This window comes from Apodemus sylvaticus, chromosome 4, assembly GCF_947179515.1.
Source record: "Apodemus sylvaticus chromosome 4, mApoSyl1.1, whole genome shotgun sequence".
Classification (NCBI taxonomy): domain Eukaryota; kingdom Metazoa; phylum Chordata; class Mammalia; order Rodentia; family Muridae; genus Apodemus; species Apodemus sylvaticus.
The window spans coordinates 130,795,926-130,808,289 of NC_067475.1; the positions used below are offsets into that span (position 1 = coordinate 130,795,926).

The 12,364-nt window shown below is 41.3% G+C and overlaps 2 protein-coding genes across 6 annotated transcripts; both read right to left on the bottom strand.

Moving 5' to 3' along the window:
• Nucleotides 1–5,043: 5,043 nt before the first annotated feature.
• Nucleotides 5,044–5,856, bottom strand: LOC127682382 (THO complex subunit 4-like). Of its 3 annotated transcripts, none has more exons than XM_052178762.1 (2): nt 5,805–5,856; nt 5,044–5,660 (listed from the first exon to the last, which is right to left on the bottom strand). In XM_052178762.1, the coding sequence occupies exons 1-2, from the start codon at nt 5,854–5,856 to the stop codon at nt 5,044–5,046; spliced, it is 669 nt and encodes a 222-aa protein (XP_052034722.1). The 3 variants fall into 3 exon arrangements, with proteins under 3 accessions (XP_052034722.1, XP_052034721.1, XP_052034720.1); XM_052178761.1 differs by having other exon boundaries at nt 5,044–5,733; nt 5,794–5,856; XM_052178760.1 differs by having other exon boundaries at nt 5,044–5,856.
• Nucleotides 5,857–11,189: 5,333 nt separating this feature from the next.
• Nucleotides 11,190–12,002, bottom strand: LOC127682383 (THO complex subunit 4-like). 3 transcript variants are annotated; one of them, XM_052178766.1, is made up of 2 exons: nt 11,951–12,002; nt 11,190–11,806 (listed from the first exon to the last, which is right to left on the bottom strand). In XM_052178766.1, the coding sequence occupies exons 1-2, from the start codon at nt 12,000–12,002 to the stop codon at nt 11,190–11,192; spliced, it is 669 nt and encodes a 222-aa protein (XP_052034726.1). The 3 variants fall into 3 exon arrangements, with proteins under 3 accessions (XP_052034726.1, XP_052034725.1, XP_052034723.1); XM_052178765.1 differs by having other exon boundaries at nt 11,190–11,879; nt 11,940–12,002; XM_052178763.1 differs by having other exon boundaries at nt 11,190–12,002.
• Nucleotides 12,003–12,364: the final 362 nt, after the last annotated feature.

The window sequence follows — 12,364 nt, forward strand, 5'->3', positions numbered from 1 at the left end:
GAACATCATACTAAGTGAGGTAACCCAGTCTCAAAAGATCAATCATGGTCTAAACTCAGTAATAAGTGGATATTAATCTAGAAACCTGGAATACCCAAAACATAACCCACACATCAAATGAGGTACAAGAAGAACAGAGGAGTGGCCCCTTGTTCTGGAAAGACTCAGTGTAGCAGTATAGGGCAAAACCAGAACAGGGAATTGGGAAAGGGTAGGTGGGAGATCAGAGGGAGGGAAGGGGGCTTATGGGACTTTTGGTGAGTGCTGGGAGAGAGAAGAGAAAATCATTTGAAATGTAAATAAAAAATACATCAAATAAAAAATAACTAAAAAAAAAAAAAAAACAAAAACCGTACACCCGTAGTTTCAACACATTGTATCATTAAGCAATAGGGAAGGGTTCCTGAGAACTTGATTAGGAAAAACAAGTATTTTGAACTTGAACAGTATGTACCAACAAAGGCTTGAATTTAACCCATATGGATAGAAGTATCTTCTCCTCTCTGTTTTGCAAATGATAGAACTGGTTACATACAATTCTGATCTACTCAGAATGATTCCTATGTGTCTAATAACACCGCAATTTCTAAAAAACATTGGAAACATTTCAACATACAAACCTAAAGAGCTGAGCACAGTCTCTTGTTCCTAACGTCCGAGGATACAATTCACCCAGAGAAGTCTTCTGACCTCTACCCAACTGCTGTCGAAACACACTACCATGGAGACACTCTTGGAGCCCTCCTAGAAGGATGTTAAGAAGGAGAATTAAAAGTATAGATATTATATTAAAAGAAGGAAGGGGCTTAGTGTTTAAGGCATTAGGCTGAGCAATCAATTCCTTTGGAATGAAACTCACTGGGTCCCAGTCTAAGATTCATCTCAATGTCCTTAAGAGTAGAGACAGAGAACATTTGTTTGTTTGTTTCTTTTGGTTACCTTTAAGACCTAGTCAGACTATGTAGCCTAGAACTTCACACATAGCCCAGGCTGGCCTCAGAATCGAGGATTTCCTTGCCTCCCTCTCCTGAGTAGTGAGATAAAACCCATGGGCCTCTATGCCCAGCTCAAAGAAATATTTTTGAGGGAAACATTTTTCTTCTAAATCTTTGAAATGAAAACCATCCTCACTCTATTAGTCAACATTCTCTAGAGAAGCAGAAGGAACAGTAAGTATCTCTACATACAGAAAGGGGATTTATTTGCATGACTTACAAGCTGTGGTCCCTCTATTTCAATGGATGACTGTGAATGGAAAGTTCGTGACTCCAGAATCCACTCAGTCCACAGGGCTGGAGGTCTCAACTGGTCTTCAGAAGAGATGCTGGGATCCCAGGGAAGGAATGGACTTGCTAGCAAGGTGAGAGCAAGCAGGCAAAGAGCAAAATCTCCTCCTCACTTGCCTTTATGTAGGCTTCCACAAGAAGGTGTGGCCCAGCTTAGATTCAGTCTAACCTGCTTGACCCTGATTGAATTGGCTGAGGCCAGATTCAGATTAAAGGTGTGTGTGTGTGTGCCTGCCTCAAGATTTGGATAACAAGTAGATCTCCCCATGATACATTAAGCCAAAATCCCAAACAGAGGTGTCCTCTGTTTTTAGATGTTTCAATAAATCCAGATGCAATCACATTGATTACAGCTGTTTGTAAATCAGAGTAGTGATCTGTTTGTTTTCAGAGATGGGGTGAGGCTTTCTTTCTGGTCTCAAACTTCTGGGTTAAGAGTTTATTAGACTGTCTTTGCTCCTCAAATGTTGTCTGTTTGTTCTGTGTTTGAGACTGTCTTTACTGTGTAACCCAGCTTCTGTTGAACTCACTGGTAGACCAGGTTGGTGAGGATCTCTCAGAGATACCCATGAGATAGTGGAATTAAATGTGTGTGTCACCTCACCCAAGCAGTAACCCTCAGAGGAGTTGGGAATATGGGCACTCAGCATGATATTTGGCTAAGGTAAAAATTTCACCTTTTAAAATTTTTGTTTTTCAGGGCTTGCTTTCTTTCTTACTTTCCCTGTCTTTCTCTCCTCCTAATTCTTGCTTTCTTTCTTTCTTTCTTCTTCTTTTTTGTTTTTGTTTTTTTGTTTTTTGTTTTTTGTTTTTTGTTTTTTTTTTGAGACAGAGTTTCTCTGTATAGCCCTGGCTATCCTGGAAGTCACTCTGTTGACCAGGCTGGCCTTGAACTCAGAGATCTGCCTGCCTCTGCCTCCCAAGTGCTGGGATTAAAGGCATGAGCCACCACTGCCAGGCTTTTTCCTTTCCTTTCCTTTTCTTTTTGTTTTCACCTGATGGGTAAGAGAAAAACAAAGAATGATACAAAATGCTGAGCCTGATATTTATAATTATTCTATCAGTTTTGAAGAAGAGTACCTAATAAGTTACTCTTTTTCTGAGATGAATGTTTTTCAAAATCATCACAGCCAATAAAACAGAATATTACCCTCACATAATGTCTGTGCAACCCTCCAACCAGAACCACTGTTCATTGAAGGTGTTGCTGAATGACTTCATGTATAGACCATGTAAATACACACACCATTTCTTACATGAATGTAACCTGTTGCCTGTGGCCTAAGAATGATGACAATCACTCATGTCAAATAGCTTTGGCGTTGCTTGAAGTCTGTATCCAAGCAATTGGCCTACAGTTCCTTCCTTGGTGCAATAGAACTGTCAACTCTTAGCATACTTACTATGGAGGTCAAACCCTGTGGTGATGTGAGGATCATTGAAGGACAGCTTTGCTACAGTTAACTCCAGTGGCTAAACATAGTTCTCATTTTGTGTGCGTGGTATAGTAAGAGACAGGATTTTAAGCTCTACTAAAATCAAATCAAACAAAAGACTTTAACTATTTATTAAGATTTTTATCTATTTATCTATCTATTAATGGACTTTATTAATTGTAGTAGTTGCATGGAAGTCTATAATGTGGAAATATACTTATTACTCATGAGCTATTAGCAACTTTTTGCTGTTATAAAAGTAAATCCATTAGTATATGAATGCACCTTTTGTGTACTCGATGAATTTTTAACGTGGGTGGTCAAAGGGAAGATATACTCATAAATAAGATAGGTAAATATTAGGTATGAGAGTGAATATCAATTCATATTCTGTGGGGTCTGACAGTCTACTTTGTATGGACCTTCACCAGCACCATGGATGTTGTGTATTTCTTCTAACTTGTCAAACTGATGAGGAGTAAAACAAGATAAACTCTGTCTTTCTTGAAAAATAAAACTATAGCTTATCACAAAGTCTTGATTTCTAGTGGGAAAGTTAGACTGTAACAAGGACCCAATCACTGTAACATGACAATTCTGCCCTGTAATAAATTCCAAGCAGCACTCTGTTTTGAAAGTTAAATTTAAATTTTTGTTACATGTAGACTCATTGGGCTATCCTGCACTCTGGGTGTGGTATTATTGTGATAGGAGGCTTGTTTTTGTTTTCTTTTTATTTGTGTGTTTTTGAGACAGAGACTCTGACTGTCCTGGGACTTGCTATGTGGACCAGGATGGCTTCAAACTCCGAGAAAATTCCATATCATCCCTGGGTATTTTGATCCATGACTTGATTTGTAAAAAATGTACTGTGTTTCAGTAGGAGCCATTTTTTCCTGCTTCTAGCTGCTCACTGGCCAGGTCAAGATAGAGAGACCATGTACACTGTGATCATCACAGATGTAACACCCATCTGATGACTCCAGGTTTCAATGTCATATTCTGGAAAACAAAAGAAAGGAAAGGAAAGTTAAAGAAAAGACAAGAAAAGAAAAGAAAAGAAAAGTAAAGAAAAGAAAACAAAGGAAAAGAAAAGGGTGTGTCTGGAAATTCACACCTTTAATCCCTCCACTTGGAGAACAGATATAAGAGGATCTCTGCCAGTTAGAGGGTAGCATGCTTTAAGGAGTGAGTTCAAGGACAGCCAGGTTACAAAACAAAACAAAATGAAACAAAACGAAAAACCACCAACCCACCAACCCAAACATCTCTGCCCCAAAGGGAAAGTTCTTGGGAGTCAAGTTGAGCAAACACAGATTCAATGTCTGTTAAACATTTTGGGGGATAGGGCAACCAGGTGAACAGTGTATAGCTATATTAATTTGAACAACAAATTCTAGATTGTTTTCTAGAATGTTGTGTGAATGAGCCCTTGTATTACAATAATTTGTCATTAAGGATTTGTTATTATTTTATGACCCTACAATACTTGCTTTTTTTTCTACACACATTTCTATTTTATTGTGGCAAAGGGGAGAATGACATCTTCTCCCCAAGAGTAACCAGTACAATTTATCTCCAAAATCACCAAGGGACTAAACCATCAATAAAGGGGCACACATAGTTCCAGCCAAAAATGTGGCAGAGGAAGGCCTTGTTGGGCATCAGTGGGAGGAATGGTCCTTGGTCAGGTAAAGGCTCAACAGAGGTCCCAACAAAGGGAAACTCAAGGGGGAAGCAGGAGTGTGTTGGGTGGAACAGACTGTACATGGAGGCAGGGGAAGGAGTAGGGGCAGTGGTTGGTGGTCTGATGGGAGGGGGAATATCAAGAAAGGACTTACCTTACTAACTTGGATGTATGGCAAGGAGGGGAAAATCCAAGAGGAACTGGGGGAAGGGAATGAGTATGATCAGACTATACGACAAAATTATCAAAGGAGTTTTTAATCATATTATGTATATTTATTCTTTACTTTCAGCACATGCTTTGAATTGAAAGCCTACTTTATATGTCTACATACCCAGAATAATATAAAGATTTCTTAGGGAGCTGACTCTAGCACCTCCCTACATTAAAAAAAATTGATCCCCTAAAAAAACATAGTTTAAAACAGTTTTGTGTCAGAAAAAAAAAATTAAAAAGAACAAAGTAAAACATGGCGTGAGTTTTTAGATTTTATTTCAAAACAGATAAAAAGGAAGAAATAAAAGGAGGCAAAACACTAATCCACCGTGGCCTGCACAGTTCAGGTGGCAACCCTCCCCCTGGACATCACAGATGAGGCTTCCGGGTCCTGTTACTTGTGAGGTCTCTTGGTTGTTTAGTTGGTGTCCATCATGGCTCGATAAGCATCCAGCTGTGCGTCCAACTCCTCTGCAGTAAGCTGCTGCTTCGAGTTGCTGCTGGCCCCTCTACCTCCTCCCCTGTAGCCTCCACGTGTCCATCTCCTGGTGCCTCCACCGCCAAAACCTCTAGAGCCAGGGTTTCCTGTCATGCCCCTTCTGTTCATGCTTTGTGCAGGTCTTCCTTGCATACCAAACTGTGAGGTGACAAGCCGGATCTTCATAGGGCGGCCATCCAGAGGGACATCATTGTACTGTTTCATAGCCTTCAGTGCATCTGCTTTGCGTTCGAAGTGCACATCTGCTTTGCCCAAACTTTGTCCAGAGCGATCATAGCGCACAGAGGCTTTTTTCAACCTCCCAAATTCAGCAAAGAGTTCCTGAATATCATCATCAGACACTCGGAAATCCAGGTTTGACACAAGCAGCTTCCCACTGGTCTCCTCGCAGGCTCCACCCCTGAAGCCACTGTGGAATGGACCATGCTGCCACTTGTCCTGAAGTTGATTCACTCTGCTGTATGGTGCCAGCAGGTTCCTCCTGCTGTGGGCGAAGGCACGCCAGTTCCTCCTAGGCCAGCAGCCGGGTTTTACCCCTGTGGTGGACTGCACTGCTTCCCGGCCACCCTGGGATCCAGCTCTTCCCCTACCCCGGCCTCTGCCCAGGGCCTGGCCCCGACCCTGACCCCAGCCCTGGCCCAATCCCTGGCCAAGGCCCCATGCTAGAGCTCCTTGCTGACTATGGTTCAGCTTGATGATGTCATCCAAAGACATGTCCAATTTGTCTACCATAATGAGCACAGGTTCGGGCCTCAGATCCAGGGTACCTGGATTGAAAACAAAATTTTAAACTTGTCTTAACCACTCCTGGGCATATACGCAGAGGATTCCCCAGCATGTAATAAGGATACATGCTCCACTATGTTCATAGGAGCCCTATTTATAAGAGCCAGAAGCTGGAAAGAACCTAGGTATCCCTCAACAGAAGAATGGATGCAAAAAATGTGGTATATATACACAATGGAGTACTATACAGCCATTAGAAACAATGAATTCATGAAATTCTTAGGCAAATGGATGGAGCTGGAGAACATCATACTAAGTGAGGTAACCCAGTCTCAAAAGATCAATCATGGTCTAAACTCAGTAATAAGTGGATATTAATCTAGAAACCTGGAATACCCAAAACATAACCCACACATCAAATGAGGTACAAGAAGAACAGAGGAGTGGCCCCTTGTTCTGGAAAGACTCAGTGTAGCAGTATAGGGCAAAACCAGAACAGGGAATTGGGAAAGGGTAGGTGGGAGATCAGAGGGAGGGAAGGGGGCTTATGGGACTTTTGGTGAGTGCTGGGAGAGAGAAGAGAAAATCATTTGAAATGTAAATAAAAAATACATCAAATAAAAAATAACTAAAAAAAAACAAAAACAAAAACCGTACACCCGTAGTTTCAACACATTGTATCATTAAGCAATAGGGAAGGGTTCCTGAGAACTTGATTAGGAAAAACAAGTATTTTGAACTTGAACAGTATGTACCAACAAAGGCTTGAATTTAACCCATATGGATAGAAGTATCTTCTCCTCTCTGTTTTGCAAATGATAGAACTGGTTACATACAATTCTGATCTACTCAGAATGATTCCTATGTGTCTAATAACACCGCAATTTCTAAAAAACATTGGAAACATTTCAACATACAAACCTAAAGAGCTGAGCACAGTCTCTTGTTCCTAACGTCCGAGGATACAATTCACCCAGAGAAGTCTTCTGACCTCTACCCAACTGCTGTCGAAACACACTACCATGGAGACACTCTTGGAGCCCTCCTAGAAGGATGTTAAGAAGGAGAATTAAAAGTATAGATATTATATTAAAAGAAGGAAGGGGCTTAGTGTTTAAGGCATTAGGCTGAGCAGTCAATTCCTTTGGAATGAAACTCACTGGGTCCCAGTCTAAGATTCATCTCAATGTCCTTAAGAGTAGAGACAGAGAACAGTTGTTTGTTTGTTTCTTTTGGTTACCTTTAAGACCTAGTCAGACTATGTAGCCTAGAACTTCACACATAGCCCAGGCTGGCCTCAGAATCGAGGATTTCCTTGCCTCCCTCTCCTGAGTAGTGAGATAAAACCCATGGGCCTCTATGCCCAGCTCAAAGAAATATTTTTGAGGGAAACATTTTTCTTCTAAATCTTTGAAATGAAAACCATCCTCACTCTATTAGTCAACATTCTCTAGAGAAGCAGAAGGAACAGTAAGTATCTCTACATACAGAAAGGGGATTTATTTGCATGACTTACAAGCTGTGGTCCCTCTATTTCAATGGATGACTGTGAATGGAAAGTTCGTGACTCCAGAATCCACTCAGTCCACAGGGCTGGAGGTCTCAACTGGTCTTCAGAAGAGATGCTGGGATCCCAGGGAAGGAATGGACTTGCTAGCAAGGTGAGAGCAAGCAGGCAAAGAGCAAAATCTCCTCCTCACTTGCCTTTATGTAGGCTTCCACAAGAAGGTGTGGCCCAGCTTAGATTCAGTCTAACCTGCTTGACCCTGATTGAATTGGCTGAGGCCAGATTCAGATTAAAGGTGTGTGTGTGTGTGCCTGCCTCAAGATTTGGATAACAAGTAGATCTCCCCATGATACATTAAGCCAAAATCCCAAACAGAGGTGTCCTCTGTTTTTAGATGTTTCAATAAATCCAGATGCAATCACATTGATTACAGCTGTTTGTAAATCAGAGTAGTGATCTGTTTGTTTTCAGAGATGGGGTGAGGCTTTCTTTCTGGTCTCAAACTTCTGGGTTAAGAGTTTATTAGACTGTCTTTGCTCCTCAAATGTTGTCTGTTTGTTCTGTGTTTGAGACTGTCTTTACTGTGTAACCCAGCTTCTGTTGAACTCACTGGTAGACCAGGTTGGTGAGGATCTCTCAGAGATACCCATGAGATAGTGGAATTAAATGTGTGTGTCACCTCACCCAAGCAGTAACCCTCAGAGGAGTTGGGAATATGGGCACTCAGCATGATATTTGGCTAAGGTAAAAATTTCACCTTTTAAAATTTTTGTTTTTCAGGGCTTGCTTTCTTTCTTACTTTCCCTGTCTGTCTCTCCTCCTAATTCTTGCTTTCTTTCTTTCTTTCTTCTTCTTTTTTGTTTTTGTTTTTTGTTTTTTGTTTTTTTTTTTTTTTTTTTTTGAGACAGAGTTTCTCTGTATAGCCCTGGCTATCCTGGAAGTCACTCTGTTGACCAGGCTGGCCTTGAACTCAGAGATCTGCCTGCCTCTGCCTCCCAAGTGCTGGGATTAAAGGCATGAGCCACCACTGCCAGGCTTTTTCCTTTCCTTTCCTTTTCTTTTTGTTTTCACCTGATGGGTAAGAGAAAAACAAAGAATGATACAAAATGCTGAGCCTGATATTTATAATTATTCTATCAGTTTTGAAGAAGAGTACCTAATAAGTTACTCTTTTTCTGAGATGAATGTTTTTCAAAATCATCACAGCCAATAAAACAGAATATTACCCTCACATAATGTCTGTGCAACCCTCCAACCAGAACCACTGTTCATTGAAGGTGTTGCTGAATGACTTCATGTATAGACCATGTAAATACACACACCATTTCTTACATGAATGTAACCTGTTGCCTGTGGCCTAAGAATGATGACAATCACTCATGTCAAATAGCTTTGGCGTTGCTTGAAGTCTGTATCCAAGCAATTGGCCTACAGTTCCTTCCTTGGTGCAATAGAACTGTCAACTCTTAGCATACTTACTATGGAGGTCAAACCCTGTGGTGATGTGAGGATCATTGAAGGACAGCTTTGCTACAGTTAACTCCAGTGGCTAAACATAGTTCTCATTTTGTGTGCGTGGTATAGTAAGAGACAGGATTTTAAGCTCTACTAAAATCAAATCAAACAAAAGACTTTAACTATTTATTAAGATTTTTATCTATTTATCTATCTATTAATGGACTTTATTAATTGTAGTAGTTGCATGGAAGTCTATAATGTGGAAATATACTTATTACTCATGAGCTATTAGCAACTTTTTGCTGTTATAAAAGTAAATCCATTAGTATATGAATGCACCTTTTGTGTACTCGATGAATTTTTAACGTGGGTGGTCAAAGGGAAGATATACTCATAAATAAGATAGGTAAATATTAGGTATGAGAGTGAATATCAATTCATATTCTGTGGGGTCTGACAGTCTACTTTGTATGGACCTTCACCAGCACCATGGATGTTGTGTATTTCTTCTAACTTGTCAAACTGATGAGGAGTAAAACAAGATAAACTCTGTCTTTCTTGAAAAATAAAACTATAGCTTATCACAAAGTCTTGATTTCTAGTGGGAAAGTTAGACTGTAACAAGGACCCAATCACTGTAACATGACAATTCTGCCCTGTAATAAATTCCAAGCAGCACTCTGTTTTGAAAGTTAAATTTAAATTTTTGTTACATGTAGACTCATTGGGCTATCCTGCACTCTGGGTGTGGTATTATTGTGATAGGAGGCTTGTTTTTGTTTTCTTTTTATTTGTGTGTTTTTGAGACAGAGACTCTGACTGTCCTGGGACTTGCTATGTGGACCAGGATGGCTTCAAACTCCGAGAAAATTCCATATCATCCCTGGGTATTTTGATCCATGACTTGATTTGTAAAAAATGTACTGTGTTTCAGTAGGAGCCATTTTTTCCTGCTTCTAGCTGCTCACTGGCCAGGTCAAGATAGAGAGACCATGTACACTGTGATCATCACAGATGTAACACCCATCTGATGACTCCAGGTTTCAATGTCATATTCTGGAAAACAAAAGAAAGGAAAGGAAAGTTAAAGAAAAGACAAGAAAAGAAAAGAAAAGAAAAGTAAAGAAAAGAAAACAAAGGAAAAGAAAAGGGTGTGTCTGGAAATTCACACCTTTAATCCCTCCACTTGGAGAACAGATATAAGAGGATCTCTGCCAGTTAGAGGGTAGCATGCTTTAAGGAGTGAGTTCAAGGACAGCCAGGTTACAAAACAAAACAAAATGAAACAAAACGAAAAACCACCAACCCACCAACCCAAACATCTCTGCCCCAAAGGGAAAGTTCTTGGGAGTCAAGTTGAGCAAACACAGATTCAATGTCTGTTAAACATTTTGGGGGATAGGGCAACCAGGTGAACAGTGTATAGCTATATTAATTTGAACAACAAATTCTAGATTGTTTTCTAGAATGTTGTGTGAATGAGCCCTTGTATTACAATAATTTGTCATTAAGGATTTGTTATTATTTTATGACCCTACAATACTTGCTTTTTTTTCTACACACATTTCTATTTTATTGTGGCAAAGGGGAGAATGACATCTTCTCCCCAAGAGTAACCAGTACAATTTATCTCCAAAATCACCAAGGGACTAAACCATCAATAAAGGGGCACACATAGTTCCAGCCAAAAATGTGGCAGAGGAAGGCCTTGTTGGGCATCAGTGGGAGGAATGGTCCTTGGTCAGGTAAAGGCTCAACAGAGGTCCCAACAAAGGGAAACTCAAGGGGGAGGCAGGAGTGTGTTGGGTGGAACAGACTGTACATGGAGGCAGGGGAAGGAGTAGGGGCAGTGGTTGGTGGTCTGATGGGAGGGGGAATATCAAGAAAGGACTTACCTTACTAACTTGGATGTATGGCAAGGAGGGGAAAATCCAAGAGGAACTGGGGGAAGGGAATGAGTATGATCAGACTATACGACAAAATTATCAAAGGAGTTTTTAATCATATTATGTATATTTATTCTTTACTTTCAGCACATGCTTTGAATTGAAAGCCTACTTTATATGTCTACATACCCAGAATAATATAAAGATTTCTTAGGGAGCTGACTCTAGCACCTCCCTACATTAAAAAAAATTGATCCCCTAAAAAAACATAGTTTAAAACAGTTTTGTGTCAGAAAAAAAAATTAAAAAGAACAAAGTAAAACATGGCGTGAGTTTTTAGATTTTATTTCAAAACAGATAAAAAGGAAGAAATAAAAGGAGGCAAAACACTAATCCACCGTGGCCTGCACAGTTCAGGTGGCAACCCTCCCCCTGGACATCACAGATGAGGCTTCCGGGTCCTGTTACTTGTGAGGTCTCTTGGTTGTTTAGTTGGTGTCCATCATGGCTCGATAAGCATCCAGCTGTGCGTCCAACTCCTCTGCAGTAAGCTGCTGCTTCGAGTTGCTGCTGGCCCCTCTACCTCCTCCCCTGTAGCCTCCACGTGTCCATCTCCTGGTGCCTCCACCGCCAAAACCTCTAGAGCCAGGGTTTCCTGTCATGCCCCTTCTGTTCATGCTTTGTGCAGGTCTTCCTTGCATACCAAACTGTGAGGTGACAAGCCGGATCTTCATAGGGCGGCCATCCAGAGGGACATCATTGTACTGTTTCATAGCCTTCAGTGCATCTGCTTTGCGTTCGAAGTGCACATCTGCTTTGCCCAAACTTTGTCCAGAGCGATCATAGCGCACAGAGGCTTTTTTCAACCTCCCAAATTCAGCAAAGAGTTCCTGAATATCATCATCAGACACTCGGAAATCCAGGTTTGACACAAGCAGCTTCCCACTGGTCTCCTCGCAGGCTCCACCCCTGAAGCCACTGTGGAATGGACCATGCTGCCACTTGTCCTGAAGTTGATTCACTCTGCTGTATGGTGCCAGCAGGTTCCTCCTGCTGTGGGCGAAGGCACGCCAGTTCCTCCTAGGCCAGCAGCCGGGTTTTACCCCTGTGGTGGACTGCACTGCTTCCCGGCCACCCTGGGATCCAGCTCTTCCCCTACCCCGGCCTCTGCCCAGGGCCTGGCCCCGACCCTGACCCCAGCCCTGGCCCAATCCCTGGCCAAGGCCCCATGCTAGAGCTCCTTGCTGACTATGGTTCAGCTTGATGATGTCATCCAAAGACATGTCCAATTTGTCTACCATAATGAGCACAGGTTCGGGCCTCAGATCCAGGGTACCTGGATTGAAAACAAAATTTTAAACTTGTCTTAACCACTCCTGGGCATATACGCAGAGGATTCCCCAGCATGTAATAAGGATACATGCTCCACTATGTTCATAGGAGCCCTATTTATAAGAGCCAGAAGCTGGAAAGAACCTAGGTATCCCTCAACAGAAGAATGGATGCAAAAAATGTGGTATATATACACAATGGAGTACTATACAGCCATTAGAAACAATGAATTCATGAAATTCTTAGGCAAATGGATGGAGCTGGAGAACATCATACTAAGTGAGGTAACCCAGTCTCAAAAGATCAATCATGGTCTAAACTCAGTAATAAG

Bases quoted from the DNA above. Each gene is read 5' to 3' on its own strand.
- LOC127682382 (XM_052178760.1), bottom strand. From the start codon at position 5,856: ATGGTAGACAAATTGGACATGTCTTTGGATGACATCATCAAGCTGAAC.
- LOC127682383 (XM_052178763.1), bottom strand. From the start codon at position 12,002: ATGGTAGACAAATTGGACATGTCTTTGGATGACATCATCAAGCTGAAC.